At 42.3% G+C, this 22,987-nt stretch overlaps 3 protein-coding genes across 4 annotated transcripts; 2 read left to right on the top strand and 1 right to left on the bottom strand.

Moving 5' to 3' along the window:
• Nucleotides 1-1,736: 1,736 nt before the first annotated feature.
• Nucleotides 1,737-21,442, top strand: LOC114448141 (uncharacterized). Of its 2 annotated transcripts, XR_003671890.1 has the most exons (4): nucleotides 1,737-1,844; nucleotides 4,678-4,713; nucleotides 5,177-7,716; nucleotides 21,433-21,442. XR_003671890.1 is itself a non-coding variant. In XM_028424894.1 (3 exons), exons 2-3 carry the CDS (start codon nucleotides 4,706-4,708, stop codon nucleotides 6,780-6,782), a joined length of 1,614 nt encoding a protein of 537 aa, XP_028280695.1. In that variant the 5' UTR covers nucleotides 1,818-1,844; nucleotides 4,676-4,705; the 3' UTR covers nucleotides 6,783-7,743. The 2 variants fall into 2 exon arrangements, 1 of the variants encoding a protein (XP_028280695.1); XM_028424894.1 differs by lacking the exon at nucleotides 21,433-21,442 and having other exon boundaries at nucleotides 1,818-1,844; nucleotides 4,676-4,713; nucleotides 5,177-7,743.
• cnih4 (cornichon family member 4) lies at nucleotides 8,050-11,212 on the bottom strand. The gene is made up of 5 exons (XM_028424897.1): nucleotides 11,113-11,212; nucleotides 10,455-10,523; nucleotides 10,222-10,334; nucleotides 9,032-9,172; nucleotides 8,050-8,952 (listed from the first exon to the last, which is right to left on the bottom strand). The coding sequence occupies exons 1-5, from the start codon at nucleotides 11,179-11,181 to the stop codon at nucleotides 8,925-8,927; spliced, it is 420 nt and encodes a 139-aa protein (XP_028280698.1). The 5' UTR covers nucleotides 11,182-11,212; the 3' UTR covers nucleotides 8,050-8,924.
• LOC114448139 (G-protein coupled receptor family C group 6 member A-like) lies at nucleotides 13,707-19,918 on the top strand. Its single transcript, XM_028424892.1, has 6 exons — nucleotides 13,707-14,161; nucleotides 14,951-15,227; nucleotides 15,388-16,185; nucleotides 16,319-16,534; nucleotides 16,610-16,733; nucleotides 16,902-19,918. The coding sequence occupies exons 1-6, from the start codon at nucleotides 13,965-13,967 to the stop codon at nucleotides 17,990-17,992; spliced, it is 2,703 nt and encodes a 900-aa protein (XP_028280693.1). The 5' UTR covers nucleotides 13,707-13,964; the 3' UTR covers nucleotides 17,993-19,918.
• Nucleotides 21,443-22,987: the final 1,545 nt, after the last annotated feature.

Here is a 22,987-nt window from a genome sequence, read left to right as displayed (position 1 = left end):
ACAGGGTCTGTTTGTAATTTTAATACTTTAAATAAATAGCTACATGTGTACGAACCCTGCAAATAACCCTGAAAGCACTGCTTTAATGTGTCATTAAGCATCAGGTCTGTCACTACACCAGAGAATTACTGCTGGGTGGAGGAGAGTGGGGCTCCCTGCAGGACCAGCTGTCTGTCCTGGAGGAGGTGTACTGACCATCATCACCTTTGGAGGGTGAGGATACATATTTTATAGCTTTTCATATTTTAAGCTGCTTTGGAAGCCGCTCTGTTGAAGTTATTATTTTTATTTTTGCCCTTTTTAAAAACATCTTTAGTAACATGGCAGCCGCCGATCGTCAGCTCTGCAAACCCTGATGGACGATGTGGTGGACAGAGGAGACAGACACCCCCCTCCCCCAGATGATGTCCCACTCACAGCCAGAGGACTCCAAGGTCTTCACCGTGGCATCATCCAGTCCAGCAGCACCAAGGACTCCTGCTCAGCCAAACATTTATATATAAGTTCTTTGTGAATAGTATTTTCTGCTGATCTTTATAAATAATAAACTGTACATTTTCATAATGCCCACTGGTAAATAGTTAGAAATGTTCAAACTGTGTCTTTGTAAATATTGTACATAACACAACACACACACAATAAATGATTTACTGTGGTCACTGAGAAGTTGTTCAAAAGTTTATTAAATTATAAATAGGTGATGAAACACATAATGTAACAAGGTTAGAAGAGTTTAAGAACACAAAGACAAGAACGATTTAATATACAATTTAATAAGTGACATTTAAATAACAGAACATAAAATCACTGCTGTCCACCATCCTCTCAATGAGCTGAGGTCTGTCCGTTCTTTCTCTGCTCTCCCCCTCTCTCTCTCTCCCCCTCTCTCTCTCCCTCCCTCTCTCTCCCCCTCTCTCTCTCCCTCTCTCCCTCCCTCTCTCTCTCCCCCTCTCTCTCTCTCCCCCTCTCTCTCTCCCTCCCTCTCTCTCCCCCTCTCTCTCTCCCTCTCTCCCTCCCTCTCTCCCTCTCCCTCCCTCTCTCTCTCCCTCTCTCTCCCTCTCCCTCCCTCTCTCCCTCTCTCTCTCCCTCTCTCTCTCCCTCCCCCTCTCTCTCCAGTCTCATCTCCTCCGTTATCAGTTGTCAGGTTTTCTTCTGTTTCTCTCTGCTCCTCCTACAACAAAATGACAACAGGCAGAATGACCGTTTGATATAATAACGATAATATTGCTCCTCACGTGAACTATACTTTATACTATACTACAGTAAACAACAAGAAACAACATTCAATCAAAGCGTTTACTTCACAGCGCCTCGTATCAACAGGACGTCATGTTTGTAAATATAAAACTCATTTTTTTAATGCCACTGTCACTACTAGCATTTTAAAACTCTCGAACTACTGCTCTTTACTTACATTTAAATGTGAATTCGGCACTCCTGCCGGTGCCGCTCGCTTGGTCCGTCATTGTACTATTGGACAAAAAGTAGACCCGCAAAGCATTGTGGGATATTTAAGGCCACGAAGGATGGTAGCGATGCGTCCTCCAAATTCAGGCAAAAGGAGGATGCATTTGAAGGACCCTTCGACTTTTGGCGAATTGGGACAGCCTTCGCGCAGCTTTGTGACGTAAGCGGCCTTAAAATGCGCACTCCGAAGGATGCAGACCCTGAATTGGGACACAGCTATTGTGTGATGTGGTGTGACCATATCGTTCATCTGCATTGGGCGGGACCCAGTGCAGATGAACGATATGATCACACCATACATTTCCTATAAAAGCTGCTCACAAGTTAGACCCCTCCCTTGTTCCTGCTTCTCTTCTCTGCACCACATCAAACCAGAGGTAAGAACTCTTTATATAAATATATATAAAGGACAAATGTAGGAGATATAATGAGAAAAAAACATACACAGATAAACATGTGTATGGAGACATTCTACTATATAACTATATTTTTGGATTTAAAGAAAGAAAAATTCTTTATATCTATTATAATGGAACATTTTGAAATATTACTGCTGTCAGATCAGGCATCCATCTTATTAAAATCTGTCATTCGTCATATCATGCCTGAGACCTTTCTCGTAGATATTTGCTAAAACAAGCTAACAGTAACAAATCCTAAAACTGTGACTACAAATAATGTTATCAGAAGCTTGCAAAGATAAACATGGAGGAAGATAAATAATAGAGGTCTGAACACCGATCAGATAAGTGTGGCGAAGCTGGTCTGTCAGAACAAAACAACTGAAACTGAAACTCTGAATCTACAGTGCTGCTTGAATTGTTGTCAACCCTGCAGAATGTATTTATAATACTATTTCTGCCTAAAAATGACCCAAAACATCAGGCGACTTTCATACAAGTCCTGAGAAAAGAGAACTCGGTCAAACCAATGAAACCAATTGAGGAAATTGATCCAATATTACAACAGATTACGTCATGTGATGGGTGCAAGGTTACAAAGGAACTCAGGTTAACCTGTAAGCAGCTGATGTCTGTTCTCTAGGGATGCACAATAACTATCGCCACCGATAATTATCGGTCCGATATTGAAAAAAATGACGTCATTCAGATAATTCCGATCATTAAAATTTTCACCGATAAAATAGAACCCATAATAGTAAACCTAAAGGATTTGGATTTCGCACACATTACAGTACACGATACATGCTGCTGTTCCATGGCCAACCACCATAAAAACAAAGAAGAAGAAGAAAAGGGCTGTTGCCATTGGCTGTTGGTTTCTTTGTTTTTATAGCGGTTTGGTAACAAACGGACTTTTTTTTCACTGTTTCAGAGAGAGACGATGCATTTGCAATTTGCGCAAATTGTTGTTCTGCGGAAGTTTACAGCTGGCTGCAAACGAGGCTTTGCTGAGCCAAAGGAGGATATCTGAGTGTGTGTCAATTGGGCGAAAAAACGTAGGACATTTCAAACTCTCCCAAGTCGCTCCCTCCCGTCTGGCGGAGTTACAGACAGGACTAGGAGTGAAAACGGCACGGCTGCAGCCAGACATATCCACGCGATAAAACAGCACGTTTTACGTGCTGAGGAGCACCAGAAGCGAGCGCTTGCAGTCTATGGAGTAGATTATCAGATACCTGCAACTCTGAGCGCAAACCAATGGACACTAGTCGATCCGTGTGAACAGCTGACTAGAGACAAGACCGCTGGGCCCACGCTTCCCATGAGCCCAGACTCGAGAAGCAACAAGTCCCGTTTTCCAACCCCTGCCCATCTTGCACGTAAATACCTCTCTGCCCCTTGCACTGGCGTTGAAACCGAAATTTATCAATTACATGTTTGATTTTAGTGCATTACATTTATGTCTGAAAGCTTTATTTTTGTATTATATCATGCACTTGTTAATATGACTGGGTTAACGTTGACACTGATTTGACAGTCACACATTTCATTTATTTTGATTTCAGAGAAGTAACTGAAAAGTAACTGGAAATCCTTGGTCTATTGTGAATTAAAGCAGCCATAGGCTTTTGGTTCTGTAGAACCCTTTATTTTATTGTTAACAGAGTTTTGCTAACTTGAAATAACAATAAAGGTTCATTTGAAGAATTGGAACTGTTGTTGTTCGTTATCGGTATCGGCTACAAGAAGCAGGAAGTTATCGGTTATTGTTATCGGTTGTAAAAAACAGTTATCGTGCATCCCTACTGTTCTCACATTGGCAAATGTTAATGTTCATGAATCCACCTTTATATTTTAAAAAATGTGTCGTTACCTTTATTGAGCCCAAGCGGCAACCTTCGGGGCTCAAAGTGGAAGCCCATGCGGAAGTGTCAAAACTTGTAATTCACGCTGCAACAGCTGGGGGCTGGCTCCAAAAGCGAGTAATTTCCCATAGACTCCCATGTTAAAATGGCCGACTTCACAGCAGAAAAAAACATGTTTACAGCCTGGTACAAAAAACTACTCTGGTCTCAGATGATAGGTTCTCTTCTAGTGTCAGTTGTAGGGGGGGTGAATTTTTTTACAACTCACTCGTTTCAATTGTATTCGGACTTAAAATTACGGCTAATTATGGGCGTTGCCACTTGAGTGACAGACGGTTGACGTATCACAGCGTGAGTTTCCTGCTTCCACGATCGCCCGCCCCCCTAAACCCCGCTCGTGCCCCCCCTCTTTGTCCATAATCGGAGTTTTAGTTGACGTGACGCTGCCAACATGGCGGCGGTCATCAAGTCCCGGAACCTCCCACCGAGCCTCAAAACGGCTCTTCAGAAACAAACGGGTGACGTCACGGAGGCTCTGTCCATAGTTTTTACTGTCAATGGTTGAGCCACAGCACATATTTTACATGTAAAAAATCTTTATTAATTTTTTAAACGAGTTGGATAATTTCCCACGGCACACCTGATGATCTCTAACAGCACACATTAAAACGAAGAATATGAATCATCTGTGGAAGCTATAAAACACTTAAAACATCAGCCAATCCTCCGGGTGGACCCTGCGCGGAGTATTGGCTGGTTGTCACTCTCTTCCTGCTCTGCACACACCAGAGAGGTACGTGCATGATGGTCGAAGTCACAGACTGGTTGGGAGGCGTGGCTTCGGGGTGAGCTGTGTGTTTACTTTCAAAATCTGGCTGACTCTCACCGAGTTTTCAAAATCTCCTACCCTGTCTTTAATATTGTTTGTTTCTGTCATACAGAAAAGACTCAGCACTTATTCCTCTCAGCATGGCAATGTAAGTAACAATTAAAGTAAAGAAACTGTCATGTATGAAATATTTTGTATTAATGGTTCTTCTTCTTCTCAGAAATTAACTGTGTATTTTAGTGTTTACAGGAGCCGAGCCACTGAGTTTAGAAATACTGACGTTCAAATGAACTTCTATAATGAAATCTTCAATATGCAAATATTGTATTTGAGCGGAATGCTCCTTTACTTTTCTCTTATCTATACAGCAGTAAGTCATGGACATTGAAATACAATGTTAGTGATCATGACATAGATTAAGAAACCTTTATTAGTCCCACAATGGGGAAATTGCAAAGTAAATCAATAGCAATGAATCTTGGTATTATATAAGTCTATGCAGCAACACGTGCAGTGATTCTGACTTTAATTATTAGCCACAGCCATGATGAACACACATGGACAGTCTGAAACTGAGAAGTGTTGGAATTGAACTGACTTTTTTGCCATAGGAATAAAAACACATCACCGCCACCAAAAGGCTCATCTAAATATGAGGACATCATCTCCAAAAGCAAAAGGATCCGTGACAAGGGCTACCCGTTTATCTACCACCTGACCACAGAGACAAAGAAGCTCGGATCCATAACTGTGAAGACACTCGGGGAAAAAAATCCCAACATGACTAATAAAACTGTCTTACTTGTGGGAGAAACAGGAGCAGGAAAATCCACTCTGGTCAACACTCTGGTCAACTTCAGCATGGGGGTGAGGTTTGAGGATGAGGTCTGGTTTGAGATGGTTGAAAAAGATGACAGAAAGCAGTCAGAAAGTCAAACATCAGACGTCATCGTGTATCAGATTTTTGACTTTAAAGAGAAGGTTCTGCCCTACTCTCTGACCATCATCGACACTCCTGGATATGGACACACTGAGGGGATTGAACATGATGTCATCGTCAGTGACAGTCTGTTGCATTTGGTGCGGTCAGAGGGTGGAGTTGATGAGGTCAATGCGGTGGGTCTGGTGGTGAAGGCAGCAGAGTGCCGACTGAGTGACCGTCTGTCCTACATCTTAAACTCAGTGGTGTCTCTGTTTGGAAAAGACCTGGAGAAAAAGATTGTCGCTCTGGTCACATACTCCAATGGAAGAGAACCTAAAAATGTCCTACAGGCTCTCGAAGATGCACAGATTAAATGTGCCAAAGATGAGAAGAACCAGCCTGTTTACTTCCTGTTTGATAACTGCCAGGATGAACCCAGGACAGACGACGTAGAAGACCTCAAACACATGGTTGAAAAAACAACCATGAAAGGATTGCAGCCATTTGAGAAATTCTTGAATCAAACAGGGCCACAAAAACTGACAAAGACTCGCCATGTCCTGACAGAGCGCATCAGACTGACATCCTGTGTCAGAAACCTGGAAGAGCGAATTAACACAGTGGAGAAAAGACAGGGAGAAATCCGACAGCACCAGGAAACACTGAAGAAGTATGAAGAAGAAATGAAGAAGAATGAGAAGTTTGAAATAGAGGTTGATGAGGTCTACAAAGACAAACAGCCCATCAGTGGTGGGATGTGGTTGATGTTTCTATATGATGCAGCTCTCTGTTGCACTGTCTGTGAGGAGAACTGTCACTATCCTGGATGCACAGTGGCCTGGTCTCCAAACCAATGTGAGGTCATCAAAGATGGCCGCTGCACTTCATGCACCAAGAAATGTCCTGCATCAGAGCATGTGAAAGAAAAGTTCATCTACGTCACCAAGACAAGAAAAGTTCAAAAGACTTTACAAGAAGTAAAAAGTATATATGACAAATTTAAAACAGACAGTGAGAAAGAAGCGAGCGACTTATCAGGTCTGCAAAGAAAAATGGAAGAGCTGGAAGAGGAGAAGTCACGGCTGCTCCATGAGGCCTACGAGCACATCGTTGAACTGGAAAAACATGCACTGAATATTAATTCAGTCTCCACTCATGTCCACTTGGACTTCCTGATTGAAAAGATGCAGGAGAAGAAGGATGAAGAGAAGGTTCGGAAACTGAAAGAGTTCAGAAAACAAACAGATAAAGGAGTCCTGGCTGCACTGAAGTACATGTTTACAGGGAGAAAATGATGGTCACCAGACGTAGAAACCAAACCAACCGCTGTTCTAAAGAGACAACCTTGTTTTGCTTCAGAAAGTGTCCGAAAATGAATACCCCCCCATCAAACCGACAAGAAGATTCACATCAGTGAACGCTGAAGCTCGATTGGTAAACATCACCCTAAACGAATGGACCAATGAGGTGGACAGAAATCAAAGACCCGCCCTCCACAATGAGAAAACCTCCAGAAGCCTCACACTCTGATCTTCTGTTTGTTTTACACATATCAAGCTGTGTTGTAACTTTGTTCTTATTGTTTTCCATAGATGTTGCTATGGTGCTGAAGCTGAGACATCAAAACCTTCATGTTGTATAGATTAACATCATAATCAGAAATACTTTAATACTTTGAATTGTAGTATTTTCCATGTCAGACACTTTACATCTTACAGACATCTTCTTAAAGAATGAATGGGTCATGTTGATAGTGAGTGATCCTTCTGTAGAACAGCACCTCTTTCAGTCCTCATGTCTCTTTGAGCTTGATCCTGGCTTTTTCATTACACCATGTTTCTTTTTAACTTTTAAACATTTTTAAGCTTACATGTGTAACTTAAACAAACCTAACATGATGAGCCTTACCACAAATCAACTGAAGATCCAGCCGGTTGAAGAGCTGCCTACGACCCGAGCACACCGAGACATCTGCCCAACGTCGCACCACTGTGTGGTAATGATCCCGGAGGAACCTGCAGCAGCAGCAACACCTTAGGAAGACCGGGAGAATCCATTATTCCATTCAAAACTCCAGTTTAGCCCGAAGCTTAACTTTCTCTTTATCAACATTACATTTATGTAATTCTTAAATTCTTCTTTATGTAGCCTCCATTTGTTCCTATTTACTCTGTAGTTCTCTCACATATATAACCTCTGTATTTATTCACATATTTACTCTGTAGATCAGTAAATCAATATATCTTTAGACCCAGTCTTGTCCTGTGTATTCTTTTAAAACATGAGGCTGCAGTCTGGGCGGTGCACCTACAAACAGGGGCAAACGTTTATATAAAAGCATAATCACACTGTACAAAAAAAGAGAAACATTCAACACAAGAACCAAGAAACCAGGACTAACAGTCAACTGTGGGTCTGCAGATCTGTCCTGTTCAGTGTTTACAGTCTATCACTGATCCAACAACACACCAGCTGTAACATGAATCCAGGACTTTTCCTGCTTCCTCACAACACCAGTGAACTTCTTCTGTCAGTTGGAGGACAAATAAAGACAGGAGACAGTTTCAAGTTTCAAATCAACAGACTTATTCAGCAGCAGTCCTCCGTGTCGACCCACACCAACACGACATGCCTTTCATAACACAGAGCAGGTTTGGATGCACTGTACAGACACAAATCCTTTAACCCACGAAGAGCTGCTGAACCAGGGAATGTCCGACAGTTAAAAAGTCATTCAGTAAACACAGCGTCAGTGCGTGACTGAGGTTAAACACAACAGCCGTTATATTTGTTTTTACAGTGTCAGTTCAACAAGCATCCGGCACATCAGACCTACTGTAGATGATGTGTGTGTGTGTAGTGATTGTCGTTCTCTCTGCCCTGTGATCAATAATGAGTTAATCAGAGTGTTTGTGGGCTGAGCTGCAGTTGACGGTCAGGAGAGTGACGCTGGAAGCCTGCACGCACATAAAGTCTCAGAACCTTTGATGATCACTGGTGTTGTCACAGTCACCTATATCATCAATAACCTCAGATTTTAACACTTTGTTGTCACAGATTTCACGCTGACAGCTTAAATACAGCCTTCTTTGGAATTTCCGATACAAATGTGCTGCCTGAACTGCATGATGTGCAGGAAATGTAAGGAATACTTGGATTATGTCAGAGAACAGGAGTGCCGTAAAATCAGGCAGCCATTAAGAGTAATAACTGTCAGATGGTTTCATCAGGAGGTTTTATCATGATGGAAGAAAGTGTAGAGTGGTTAAATATTAACCATAGGATTTAGTCAAACTGTGGAACTGTGACAACACAAATAACTATAGTTCTGACAGATTGCATGCATACAGTACAGAGGCTGGATGTGGGGGGGCAGGGACACAGGAAACCCTGGAGTTTGATATTTGGCAGCTGGAGTCGGAGTGTTCGTTGGGCCCTCAGTCATTGATTAGAGCCAGGATCATGCTGGAAAAACAAACGGTAAAAGAGGTTAGCACACAGACAGGAAGCAGATCTCAAAAAAAGCCCAGGATGTGTCAGTCACCTGTACAAGTAGATGAAGAAGCAGAGCAGGTGGTAACCTAGTTTGATCATGGCCTCCTTCATGTGGGACTTGAGCTGTCCACGGTTGTGGATCTCAGTGGGGTCAAAGACGCCCATGTTTCCCATCGGAACCTTCACATACCTGCAGGGAAAAAAACAGACAAGGAGGGTGACACAGATAAAGTCTCCTACATCAAATATAAATATATCTTGAAAAAAAATCAAACAAGCCAAATGACACATAAACTCATGAAAGCAGCTTTATGATTTACCCAGACACGAGCCGGGCGTCTCAACATGCTTCAGCTCAGCACACGGAGATACAGCGGCCTGCCTTTCAGTTACTTGATTCAAAAGTGACGATGTTCCAAAGACAGTGTAATGCAAACCGTGCAACGCATGATGAAACACAGATGAAGAGCTGTTTGTGTGACCGACTGAACAAACAGATTAAACAAGAACTGAGATCTGGTTTTACAAATTGCTGAAATCCGAAAAGATGAACAAACATATGGACACCCGGAATTCACAGAAACAACCAGAATGAAACATGTATGTGTCCTGTACACACATATATGTGTGTGTGTGTCATATAGACAGGCAGAGGCTAGCTAGATATAAGTAGGTAGATGGAACCAACCAGGAAAAGGTCCCGTGCATGGGATGATTTCCAATAATAAAAACTCAAACAGTTACACAAGCAAAACATCTTTATCAATGAACCCCGAAGACATACTTGGATAAAATCCATGATATGATCTGTATTTGCACCAGTCTCATGTGAAAATTGCATCAGTCTGTATTTGTAGAGCACATCTCAAGAATAAGAAGAGGGCCAGCAGCATTTAAACGTTTCATAACACAACATATAGGTGAAAAGACTCAAGAGTCTGTTTTGTTTGTGGAAAAGATTATATATTTATATAAAGCTGAACCACGAACCATGTAGTGTAGTCAAACAAGAATGTGCATGGGGAATCTCAAACAATCAATGAACACACTTCGTTTGCATTTCATTTTATTCACCACTAGATGTCCTACTTGAACACTGTGTCGTTCAAACCTCCAGTAAGAAATCTTTTTTGGTTTTTTGTTTTTTTAAATCAGGTGCCGAAGCTTCAACAGAGCCTCGCTCATCCATCACTACCTTCTAACACTCATACATAGGAAGCCACTGCTGTTTGAGCCTACCTGTAAATGTTCCAGGCTGCTACGGGCAGGTTGAGGAGGAAGATGAACCAGTGAGCAGAGACCAACATCAGCATGGTGGAGAGACACTGGCCAACCATCTCTGGGATTACCCACTAAAGAAACAGCAGATTAGTCACTCATGTATCACAGATCAGAAAGCATATTCTGAATGCACAGAATAATCTTTAGATTAAGGATTTAACAGTAATAATGTCAAACAAACTGCCACTTACTTTGTTTAGTTTGGAGCAGCATGCTCTGGCATTGATGTAGTCACATTCTAGGTCAGACAAGGTGATAATCTGAGCTTTAAGTGAAGGTTTTCACAAACATTTAACTTCATTTAACATTTATCTGTGGATGCCCTTTTTTAAGTGTGGGTTACTAACTTTAAGGAGATTTTATTGATTTAAGATGGAGCAGTTTAACTCAAAAAATACCTACCTACCAACAAAAAAAGGAAGTGAAAGTGTAAAATAAAATTTTATAATATGTAACAAATTCTAAACAACAATTTAAAATAACACACTCCGTAAGTTTTAACAAACTTTACCAGTTACACATTCTGCCATTATGGTTTCCTTAATTCTGCCGCACAGATAAAGGTAAATAAACGTCCTCTGCTTATGTTAACTGGAAACATTCAAAGTGAAGTTATCTTACGAATGACACCCCAGTAATTACACCCTGTCATACCGTCACTGCGCGGTATCCGCCGAGTTATCTCGCAGCCTTTTTCATATTCATGTAAGCAGGCGGCTAACAAGTTAGCTAGTAGCTGTTAACGCGCTAATATTAGGAGGGAAAAAAAAACACCGGAGCCTCCGACCAGCGAGCCGCTTGGGCGAACAAGCTCAAAATTCACGAGAACCACAAAGGATAAAAGGATACAAAGTAAACAGAGAGGAAAATCAGCGCACAGCAGTCCACCAAAGAAAGAATGAACACTGCCGCTTCCATCTTTCTTCTTCCGTCAGTGATTTATTTTCACTTCCGGTCTGTGTCGATCATGTTCCGCCCCCACATGTCAGCGATGTCGGTGTAATACTGCCTCCTAGCGGATCGGGGAGGAGCTTACAACCTACTTTAATAATATTACAACAAGGCATTCTTTTTTTAAGATAAGATAAGATAAAACTTTATTAATCCCGAAGGAAATTCTTGTGCCAGAGGTATCAAGTCACATTAAATGCAGTTAAGTACAGAGTATAAGAGTATAAGTGTCACTATAATCCAAAAAGAGTACAGTACGCAGTATGAGCACAATATATGACACATGGATACAAATATGGAGATGTAAGGTGCTAAGTAAACATAAACATAGACAAGTGGAGGAATGACAGTGATGCCTGACATGATTATCTAGCTCCTCTCCTACAGAAAGGGGAGGAGTTATACAGTCTGAGGGCCACTGGCAGGAAGGACCTCCTGTGGCGTTCTGTGCTGCTCCTCGTAGTCTCAGTCTACCGCTGAATGTGCTCCTGTAGGACAGCAGTGTGTCCTGCAGGGGGTGAGACGTGTTGTTACGAATACTGAGGAGTTTCCTCAGTATCCTCCTCTCCGTCACCTCCACCACAGACTCCAGCTCCACTCCCAGCACCGAGCCAGCCTTCCTAATGAGCTTGTTGAGTCTGTTGGTGTCGGCCGTCTTCATCCTGCTGCCCCAGCACACTACAGCGTAGAACAGGGGTGGGCAATTATTTTTTTGCGAGGGCCACATAGACTTCCATTAGAAAAGCAAAGGGCCACAAAAACATACAAAAACATCTGAAGCTGAAGGTTTTTATTTCACTATATGAAGTCAACACTGACCTCATATATCAGCCTGTTCTAGTTTTGTTTTGTGACATTTTCTGGTAAAATAAAGGTTAAAATAAATAATGTGATATAACCACGTAAATACATTAATAGCATAAATACTATAATCAGATATATGGAACTACTAAAGGCAACTAACTGATTAATAAAACAGCTTTTGATGTTATTATTCATATGTGACTATTGTCATATGACGTAGTTTATCTCAACCGCAACCGCGTTTCACCTTAAATGACCTATAATGTTTGCTGCGTTACCAGCTCTGTCTGTGCTGAGTTAGGGTGCGATGTTCCATTATCAAGAACGTTGGTCGTCTTCTCTGTGAACATATCCGCGCTTATGTGTGTACGTGTGTGTGAACGCGGACGGGAAGGAGAGAGAGAGCTGCCAAAGAATCAGTGTGTGGCGGAGGGAGTTGATGATGTGAACTGGTCTGTGTGTTTACTGCTCTCTCCTCTGTCCTCTGTGTGTGTCCAGGTCCACTCTGAGTGTTGCTGGTTGTATGTTGAAACACACTCCGCACAGAGCAGCACAGATGATGTAAAGATATTTTTACAGAAGAAAACCATTAGAGTTAAAACTAATTTTAAAAACAATCCCAAAGCTCTGAAAGTTGGCGAAGATCTGAGCTTTTTTTAGAGCAGATGACGATGTCGGCTGCAGCACCGCGGTAACGTCTGAATGCGCCGTGGCGTTTCTTCACGCTTTACCGTACATTTCAGCATAGTCGCGCAGCATTTTTAAAGTGTACACAGCGCGACCGTGTCTCTCCAAAGAGTAGATGGGATGAAGCAGTACAGCAGCGTGGAAGAGACAAGGAGGGTTGGAAAGACGTTATCGGTAATGCCGTGCTGACAGCTGACTTTGCTGCCTTCTTTTTTTTTCTTCTATTGTGTGTACGGTCCACGGGCCGCATTGAAGACGCAAGCGGGCCGGATGTGGCCCGCGGGCCGTACTTTGCCCAGGTCTGGCGTAGAAGATGACGCTGGAGACCACCGAGTGGTAAAACATCTGCAGCATGGTCTGGCAGACGTTAAAGGACCTGACGTTAAACATTTTAAACATATATAATGATGATTTTAACACTAAATAAATATATATATATATATATATTATATATATATATATATATATATATATATATATATATATATAATATATATATATATAAAACACTAAATATATATATATATATATATATATATATAAAAAGTGTTAAAATCATCATTATATATGTTTAAAAAAGAATGCCTTGTTGTAATATTATTAAAGTAGGTTGTATAATATAAATCTTTATATATAAAAACATAAACAAATGCAGTTAAGACGTCCCACATTAGCCAAACCTTTTGACTCAAATAATAATTTACAACAAGTAGGAGTGTTTTTTTGTTGTTGTTGTTTTTGATTAAGTTTAACTTTCCGTCACTAAACTTTAGGGAGGAGACAAAACCGGTACTTCCTGTTTGATTTTCACACCAACATAACATTTCAGTCACATCACTACTTGGCTGTAACATTACTGTAGAAGAGGAGAGGAATGCACTGGAGCTTAGACGTTTACTCCACTAACTAACCACTAACCACACCTCCACCTTTCAGTCAGCTTTAAGAGAAACAGTAAATGCTAACGCAACAACACATATAAACGAATACGTCAAAGCTTCTTCAGCAGAACAGTGAGTCAGTCTGCTGACTGACAGGCAGACATGTGGGCAGGGCTGCAGGGGAGAATATGAGAATAGTAAAGTCTGCAGGAGGAAGCAGCTAGGAATTTTCCCCTTAGCTCAGGGAAGATGCTCACAAAAGGAGAGTATCACTGCCGGAGGTGAAGCAGTACAGTGAGGCCACAGAAAAAGAAGACGAAGAAGCAATAAGAAGAAGAAGAGAAAAGCTCAGAAACTAAACAGAGGACGAGCACCATCATGGCTGTGGCGGCTCTTCTCATCTCTTTACACATCACACTTTATGTTGCAGGATTGGTTAATGTTTCTGGGGTGGAGAGCAGCATGGCAGCAGCTGCTGCTCCAGGAGATATCATCATTGGAGGAATCTTTCCCTTTCATGAAGGTGTAGACAGAAGCAACCAGTCCTTCACACCTCACCTCCAGCCATGTACAAGGTGAGATCCCCTAACAGGATATTCAAGGTTTCTGTTCCTTCTGTAATATTCTTACTGAAGGCACACAGCCATGATTTTATTGATAAGATAACATAGGGTTATTGGTTTCAGGGGAGACATTAATGTGTTAAAGCAGCATCAAACATTTACTAGAACAGAGCAAAATAAGCACGAGCTGGAAAAAGGTTCACTAAAATGTTTCTGAGCTGCAATTTCAAAGTTATGGATGAGAATGAGAACTCATTGTTACTATTTAACTAAGAAGGGGGAAGAGGTAAGATATGATAAAAAGCTAAAACATAATAAGATAGGGAAAGGGACGATACAATAAGTTATAACAGGATACATCACAATATGTTATGATGTTACAATACGTTACATTGCAGTATGACGTGATATGATGTATTGTATTGTATTGCATTGTTGATAGAATAGGCTAGAATAGAATAGACTAGAAGAGAATGCATACAATATGATGCGATACGTCACCATATGTGGTGATACGCTGCGTTGTGATACGATACGATACGATACGATATGTATATATATATACGCTATGATACGATATGATAGTAGCAGTTTACATTGTTCCCGCAGCAGTGACTCAAGGAAAAAAGATCGCATAGAGATAATAGTGAACATATTAAACAGTTCTTCAACTAATGTTTTTATCATCTAGAATGGTGGCTGTATTTTGCTTAAAAACACTAGAAACAAGTTTGAAGTAAAAGAAGCAGCTTGAGTGCAGTCTGTATTTAATCCGGTGTATCACATCTGTTTTTCACACAGGTTGGAAGAAATAGGTTTGCCGATAGCCCTGGCTATGATCAATGCCATAGAGGTGATAAATAAATCCCCTCTGATGAGTGATGTTAACATCACACTGGGCTATCGGATCCTGGACACCTGTTTCGATCCGAGCATCACTCTGAGGGCGACAGCAGGCCTCACCCAGCAAGCTGACCACGAAGACGGACCTCAGCCAGTCATGGCTGTTATAGGCAGCTCTTCCTCTGAATTGTCCATTGTCATCGCCAGACAGCTGACTCTGAAGATGATCCCTCAAGTAAGTGGGAAATGATATGTATGTGAAAATGATTCACTGTTCTTCATCATTCATCTGGATTCGCCTTCAGAGGCTTTCAGTAAAACACAGAACTTCTAAAATGTTCTCGCTGTCTTCAAAACGCCTTCTAAACTAACACTGCTGCTACATTTCTCTACAGATCAGTTATTCATCCTCTGCTGTCATCCTGAGTGACAAGAGCCGCTTCCCTGCCTTCATGAGGACCATTCCTAACGACCAGCATCAGACAGCCGCCATGGTCAGTCTACTCAGCGCCTACAGCTGGACCTGGGTGGGGATAATCATCACAGATGGAGATTACGGCAGATCAGCCCTGGACCATTTTCTCACCCATGCTTCTGAGAAGGGGATCTGTGTGGCCTTCAAACACATCCTGCCTGATTCTGTCACCTATCAGGATGTCTCCTCTGCCATCACAGTGGCTGCTAAAACCATCCTCAAGACTCCCAAAGCGCGGGTCATTGTGTCATTCACACGCTCGGCTCACATGACATACCTGTACAAGGAGCTTCAGACTCAAACAGCAGGACACAACATGGCGTCAGCAAGAAGAGTCTGGGTGGCCAGCGACGCCTGGTCCACCTCCTGTGCTGCAATAGGACACCTTTCTCTGGACGACATAGGACACATTGTGGGCTTCACCTTCAAAAGAGGAGACCTGACTTCATTCAACGAGTACCTGAGCAGGCTGGAAGCAGCTGAGCAAGACTACACGGCTACAAACCCCTTCCTGAAGGAGTTCTACGAACATCTAAATGACACTGAAGGTTCTGCAGACACAGAGCAGGGATCTACTGCTGTGAACATCCTCAGAAAGTACATGAACCCTGGCACTGTTTTTAGTACAGAGATGGCAGTCAGTGCCATCGCTCGGGCTGTGGCATCTATTTGCCGAAGCAGAGACTGCAAAACACCTGGCTCAGTGCAACCCTGGCAGGTACTCTCCCATGAGATAGTGTTTCTATGCTATCTGCAGATGTGAAGAAGGATCAGGGCTGCTGTATATTCTCAGAAAACAAGTCAGACTTCTGAAATAACACTAATAACAATAACAATAACATGTCCTGCAGGTTCTGGAAGCTCTGTGGATGGAGGAGTTCACTCTTAGAGGAAAGAGCTACAAGTTTGACAGAAACGGAGACATCAACCAGGGCTACGACGTGATCATGTGGAGCCAGAATGAAAGCCACATCCACGTCCATGATGTTGTGGCCGAGTATCACCTGCACAACAACAGCTTTACCCACACCGACCACAGCAGCACCAAAACATTCAAGGGACTTCAGGTAGGTCCTCCTTCAGCAGGGTGCAGAAGAACAACAATAATAATTGAGTAGTGACTGATCTGCTTTCCTCATCAGGGCATCATCTCAAAATGCTCTACCAGCTGCGTCCCTGGAGAGTTCAAGAAAACTGCTGAAGGACAACACACCTGCTGCTATGAGTGCATGAACTGCACAGAGAACTACTACTCTAATGACACAGGTAACACACACAGACACACACCTGTCACCGCTTCAGGTTTTAAATCTTTTAGCCACTGAGCCTTCTGAAACAAACCCAGGGTTCTTCAACTTTTAGCGTCACTGGTGAAACACGTTTTAGCATGATAACCACTGCTATATGAGCCCTTGTGTGATTCTGATCTTTCAGATATGGACCAGTGTTTGAGCTGTAACATGAACACAGAGTGGTCTGCTGAGGGCAGCTCCACCTGCATCCCCAAAGTCCTGGTCTTCTTCTCATGGCAGGACAGCTTTGCTGTGGTGCTGCTGACCTTCTCCACCCTGGGCATCCTCCTCACTCTGCTGGTGTCGGCTCTGTTTCTGCACCAGTGTGACACTCCTGTAGTGAGGGCTGCAGGGGGGCCGTTGAGCCAGGTCATCCTGTTCTCCCTGGTCATCAGTTATGTAAGTGCCATGCTGTTTGTAGGCCAACCCAATAGTTTCCAGTGTAAGGCTCGGCAGGTGCTCTATGGGATCAGCTTCACTCTGTGTGTTTCCTGCATCCTGGTCAAGACCTTGAAGATCCTTCTGGCCTTTCAGTTTGACCCTGCACTCCAGGAGTTCCTGCGGCGGCTCTTCCAGCCCTTTGTGATCATCAGCATCTGTGTGGCCCTACAGGTAGCAACCTGCATCTGCTGGTTGATCCTCAAAAGTCCATCTGATCACATCACCATCAACTCTACCACTCTGCTGAGTGCCTGTGATGAGGGCTCATATTTGGCCTTTGGGGTGATGCTGGGCTACATCGCTGTCCTGGCCTTTGTGTGTTTCATCTGTGCCTTCAAAGGACGAAAACTACCTCAGCAGTACAACGATTCAAGGTTCATCACCTTCAGCATGCTGCTGTACCTCATCTCCTGGCTGCTCTTCATTCCTGTCTATGTCACCACCACAGGAGTGTACCTCCCAGCTGTGGAGATGGTGGTCATTCTCATCTCCAACTACGGCATCCTCAGCTGTCACTTTTTCCCTAAGTGCTACATCATCCTTTGGAAGAAAGAGCAGAACACTGAGACCGCCTTCATAAATGGTCTGCGCGAATATTCCAACACAAATTCAGTCTCTCAGTCTAAAGATTCAGAGTTACATGAGCAGTCCAGTCCTTCAGCTCACTCTGTGCCTACAGCTAATCCTTCCAGCCCTGCAGTGCTAACACACGGTGGAAACACAACCAGCTGCACACAGTTGCACAGACGTTCAGCAACACTGCACTGCCTCAGGAGAAGAATCAGCATTTAGACTGCTATAGTTTAAAACAGCACACACTGAACTCAATCTGTTTATCAAAGAGCTTCAAGTTTGTTGGTGTGAGAGGTTCAACGAAAGTCCAACTGTGCAGAACAAGACTGGCAGAGGCCGGAAGTGAAACATTCTGCAAAGAAAACTCATGAGAGATGTGCCTAACAAGCCGAGAACACCCGAAGAGACACTAGTGAAGGATTTAACCAAGTCTGGACCTGAAGAGTCAGAGAACACCGTCACTAGAGTCCTGCACAGGAACGGACTGCCCGACTGCAGACCAAGAAAAAAGAGTCAAGCAGTGGTGGCAGTATAATGCTGTGGGTGGAATCTTGTCAGGGTAGATGATCGAATATATTTAGTAGATCTGGACATTTTGACAACACCATGAAGCATGCATCTCGTCTAGTGAAGAACTACCTCCAGGAGAACAAAGTGAACATTACTTACTGACCTGAACAAAGACCTGACTTAAACTTGATCGAATATCTGTGGAGTGTACTAAAGACCAGGGTCCATGCCAGGAGCCCATCAAGTCTGAAGAAGCTTGAGAGATTCACCAAAGAAGAATGGACTAGGATTCCTCAGGAGACGACACTCAGGCTTGATGAAAACTAAACATAGAGACTCCAGACTGTTATTAAACAACTGACTGTTAGCATGAGTGGGACTCATCGGTTTGACATTTTATTTTAAGTTTGGGCAAATAATTTAGTTTCGCCCTCCAAGTTTCTGTACTGCAAATAACCCCCTAACATCTGCAGCTCCTAGAGGCCTGTTGGCCTGATTTCTGTAGACAGCACAATACTGTCGAAACTCTGAGTAGAACGTCTGGAGACGATACTCTCTGCACTCATAAATCTAGACCAAACCGGATTTGTCCACGGGCATACTTCAAGTAGCAGAACTAACAGATTAAAACTACAGTTGAGTTGCGTGCAGACATCAGGGTTGGGCCTGTCATGCACAACATCTTTGGCTGTACACATATCTTACTAAAGAGGCCTGTACTGACTCGTGGGCCCATTGGACCCTCATTCCGCATGGTGCCTGACCACATGTGAAATAAAGATAAATCCAGAAATTTAAAAAAATCCTATTAATTATAATAACATCAGAATATGGCATGGCATGTCTAAATGTCTGGGTAGGAGGGGCAGAAAGTTCTTATTCTCCTATAGTCCTATGACACAGAACCCTGACTTTCCTGCTGTTGCCAGTTTACCTACATTCTCCGCCTGGCGTGAGAAGGGAATCCATGTGACAGGGGAAAATACAGTGATGTTCTTCCAGCAACTGGAACTAGCATGCACACTAGCATGCACACAATTCATCTTCCCCTCCTCCTCAGTGGAGGGTTAGAAGAAAGGGTTTTCCTACATCTACCAAAACCTGACCTACCAAACATTTTATAGCCTTATTTTACTCGGTTCTTACTTCCTGCACACCATACCACTTACCAATTATTTCACACAGATGGGAAAGAGACCTATAGATAATCAATACGTTGAAGATGATTGCCAAACGGTGATACACCAGATCCGGTCCACATTTACATCTAAGAGACTCAACAGAAGACCATTCATAGGTTACAGATTACTCCCGTTACACTCAACAAATTTGACCATTTTCTAAATTACATGCCTCCAGACCTAAAGAACATATTAATAGGCGGACCTTTGTCTGAGCGGAACAAGGCCCCCTCATTTAAGACATAAACAAGTATGTAATATAGGCTGGTTACCATTGACCCTTAACAACACAATGTAATTGGACCATAAGCAGAACTTGCTATGACCTTAATTTCTTTTGTATAATTATGGAGAGTTATGTGCTGTCCGGCTGTTTTGGGCGGTGGGTTATGTGTTAAATATTGTTCCATGTACTGTTTAATATTAGTAAAAAAAGTATGTTCAAAGTGAAGCTAGGCCCAGAATAAATCCTTGTGGGACTCCACATGTAACTTGTGTCTATAGAAATCCTTTAAAGTAAGATTCAATCCAGCAATACAAAGTCGGATGTCACTAAACACCCTCCCAGAAGCAGACTCAGTCATGCGTGGCCAAAACAGAAAAGTGTTCATCTTTCACGGCTGACTGATTCTGCTGTGTTTTATCAGGTATGTTTGTCTTTGACAGCAGAAAATACCTGTAACGCCACATAATCTATTTCTACATTGACTTATATGTGAGGCATAACCATTAAATCACACACATTATGAATGAAAATAACATTTAAGACAAAGGCTCCACTGACTGAAATGAGCAAGAAATGTAAACAGCCTCAGGCTATGCTACTTATCGAGTTTCATCTGCACTGAAATTCCCCGGCTCTAAACCCGTCAGTCTGGTTGTGGTGCAAAATGTACAGTGACATCACAACAGCTTACAGATCGGCATTCTTTTGGGAACTGTGATTTACAAGAAAGTGTAGCGCTCTGGAGACGAGACAGCAAAAACAAGACTGGGTTGTAGGCTTTTGCATGAAAGGAGGGGTGTGTCTCCTGTAAAGAGAACACTGCTGTGGACGATGCGTGTATTTAACACTATCCATCCTCTGGCTCATGAAGATGGGGGCGCATACCACCTTCACCTCCTAGATACATGATTACTGACCACAGTTTGTCAAGCTAGGGGACTGTATCTCTGAGACAGTGGTGAGCAATCTCCAATCTGTTCACTACTGACTTTATATATAAGTCTGACACAGACCCCATCTTCTAGACATCTGCATTTCCCTTCAGGGATCAATACAGTTTAACCCACCCATACATCTGATACACAGTTTAGAACAAAGTGATTCCTTCCCCTCTTAAAGGTCCCGATGACCCTGTACTACAGGACAAAGATCAGAAAATGGATAAATGAACATTCAGCAAACACAAACGGCCCTGAGTGAGTAAAGGTCACGATCAAGAGAACAAGACAAATTTAGTTCAACCAATACAGACATCACTAATTCTACTTCAGCATCACAGACAGTTATTATATAGCTGCCTTCCTTTATCTCCATACAGCTCCCCTCAAAATGTAGGCACAGTTGTATGAGTGTGCAGCAGTTAGGACACACTACAGCGTCACATCACAACCTGGAGCTTCAACTTTGACACTCTTTCTCATATAATTTAATTTCTTTGGTCTGAAAAACTAGAAAAATAGAAAATGATGCTAGTTTACAAACTGCTCAAACTCTGACATGGATGTTAGGACATGCTAAGTGTTCTTCTGGTACACAAGTTTGATCAACAAACTCATTCACTGGGACATGATGTCGACAGAAATCAATGAGCTGCTTTTGAACAGTTCAATGGACATGTGCTGCCCCCTGTTGGTAGTGACTGTGTGATGCCACTATGAAACTGACAAATGACAGCATCATCACGAAACATCCAAAAACCATACAAAAGGTGCATAACAACACTAAAAGTGGGGAACAAATAGCTCACATAACTGAGCAGGCACCACACAAAGTGCCTAAATAACATATTGCATAAAAATAAACATACTTTTTGAAGTTTCTTTGTTGTAAATCCTTCTTTTGAGAGTTATCTATGCAGGGCAAACAGTGTGCAACCCCACACGGAGGAGCCAGGCCATCTGTGCAGACAGCCTGATCCCTGTGGCTGCATACAGTCATTCCCTGCTGTACACAGACTGTTAAAGTTTAAACACACAGTTTCTACTGAGAGTTGACGGGTCCTGCTCAAGGTTTCTTCCTCTTAAAGGGAGTTTTTCTTTGCCACAGTGCTCTTAGGGGGGTTTGGGTTCTGGGTCTCATGCTCTGAGTTTCTGTGAAGCGCTTTGAGACAATTTCTGATTGTAAAATGTGCTATATAAATAAAACTGAATTGAATTGAATTGAGAGCCACGAGAACACAGCAAATGAACTCCCAAACAGAAAAAAAAACAAAAATACTACCAAATTATATATTATTAAATTATAAACAAGAATTTAAAATTACACACATATTTTTAACAATCTTTACTCATTACGCATTCTGCCATTATGGTTTTCCTAATTCTGCCGCACAGATGAAGGTAAATAATCGTCTTTATTTCTCTGGTTATGTTAACTTGACACATTCAAAGTAAAGTTAGCTTACTAACAGTGGTGGAGGAAGTACTGAAGCTTGGTACTTAAGTAAAAGTACAATTACCCAGAAAAGTATATACTCTAGTAAAAGTAGAAGTGCTGCATCAACAATCCTACTTAAGTAAAAGTCTTAGGTACTTTTAAATGTTCTTAAAGTATTCAAAGTAAATGTACTCACACACCGAATAGATTTCCACTGCAAAGGATCTGAACAGGTTAAAATAATCAAATGAAAATGGAGCATGTGTAGTTAATGTCCATGTTCAGTCCAGAAGCAGCTATGGACAGGTCTGTGTGTCATGAGGCAGGCTGTGGGCATCAAGTGAACAGAGAGGCTGCTGATAACAAACAGGCGTTCAGCATGTTTACTGTGTCAGTATTGCTGTTTTAGATGTGTTAGCAGACAGCAGCTAACTAGTTAGCTCACTGAGCCAGAGCACCGGCATCATAATTGTGGCACAGTATTAAAAACACATTTCGCAGCATGACACCACCTCCATATCTGACCTCACATCAGTCCAGCACAACTGTATAAATACAACTGTATTGTAGAAATGTAGTGGAGTAGAAAGTACAGATAATAGCTGCAAAATGTAATGGAGTAAAAGTATAAAGTATGTACTATTATATTTACTTAAGTAAAGTATAAATACATAAAAATTTACTTAAGTACAGTAACGAAGTACAAATACTTAGTTACTTTCCAACACTGCTTAGGAATGACACCCCAGTAATTACACCTGGTCATGCCGTCACTGCGCGGTATCCGCCGAGTTATCTTACAGCCTTTATCAGATTCATGCTAGCCGGCGGCTAACAAGTTAGCCGGTAGCCGTTAACACGCTAATATTAAGAGTTAAAAAACCACCGGAGCCTCCGACCAGCGAGCCGCTTGGGCCAACA

Source organism: Parambassis ranga, chromosome 16 (assembly GCF_900634625.1).
Source record: "Parambassis ranga chromosome 16, fParRan2.1, whole genome shotgun sequence".
NCBI lineage: Eukaryota > Metazoa > Chordata > Actinopteri > Ambassidae > Parambassis > Parambassis ranga.
Note: the sequence above shows the minus strand (reverse complement) of the source record. Positions and strands in the feature narration are given on the sequence as shown.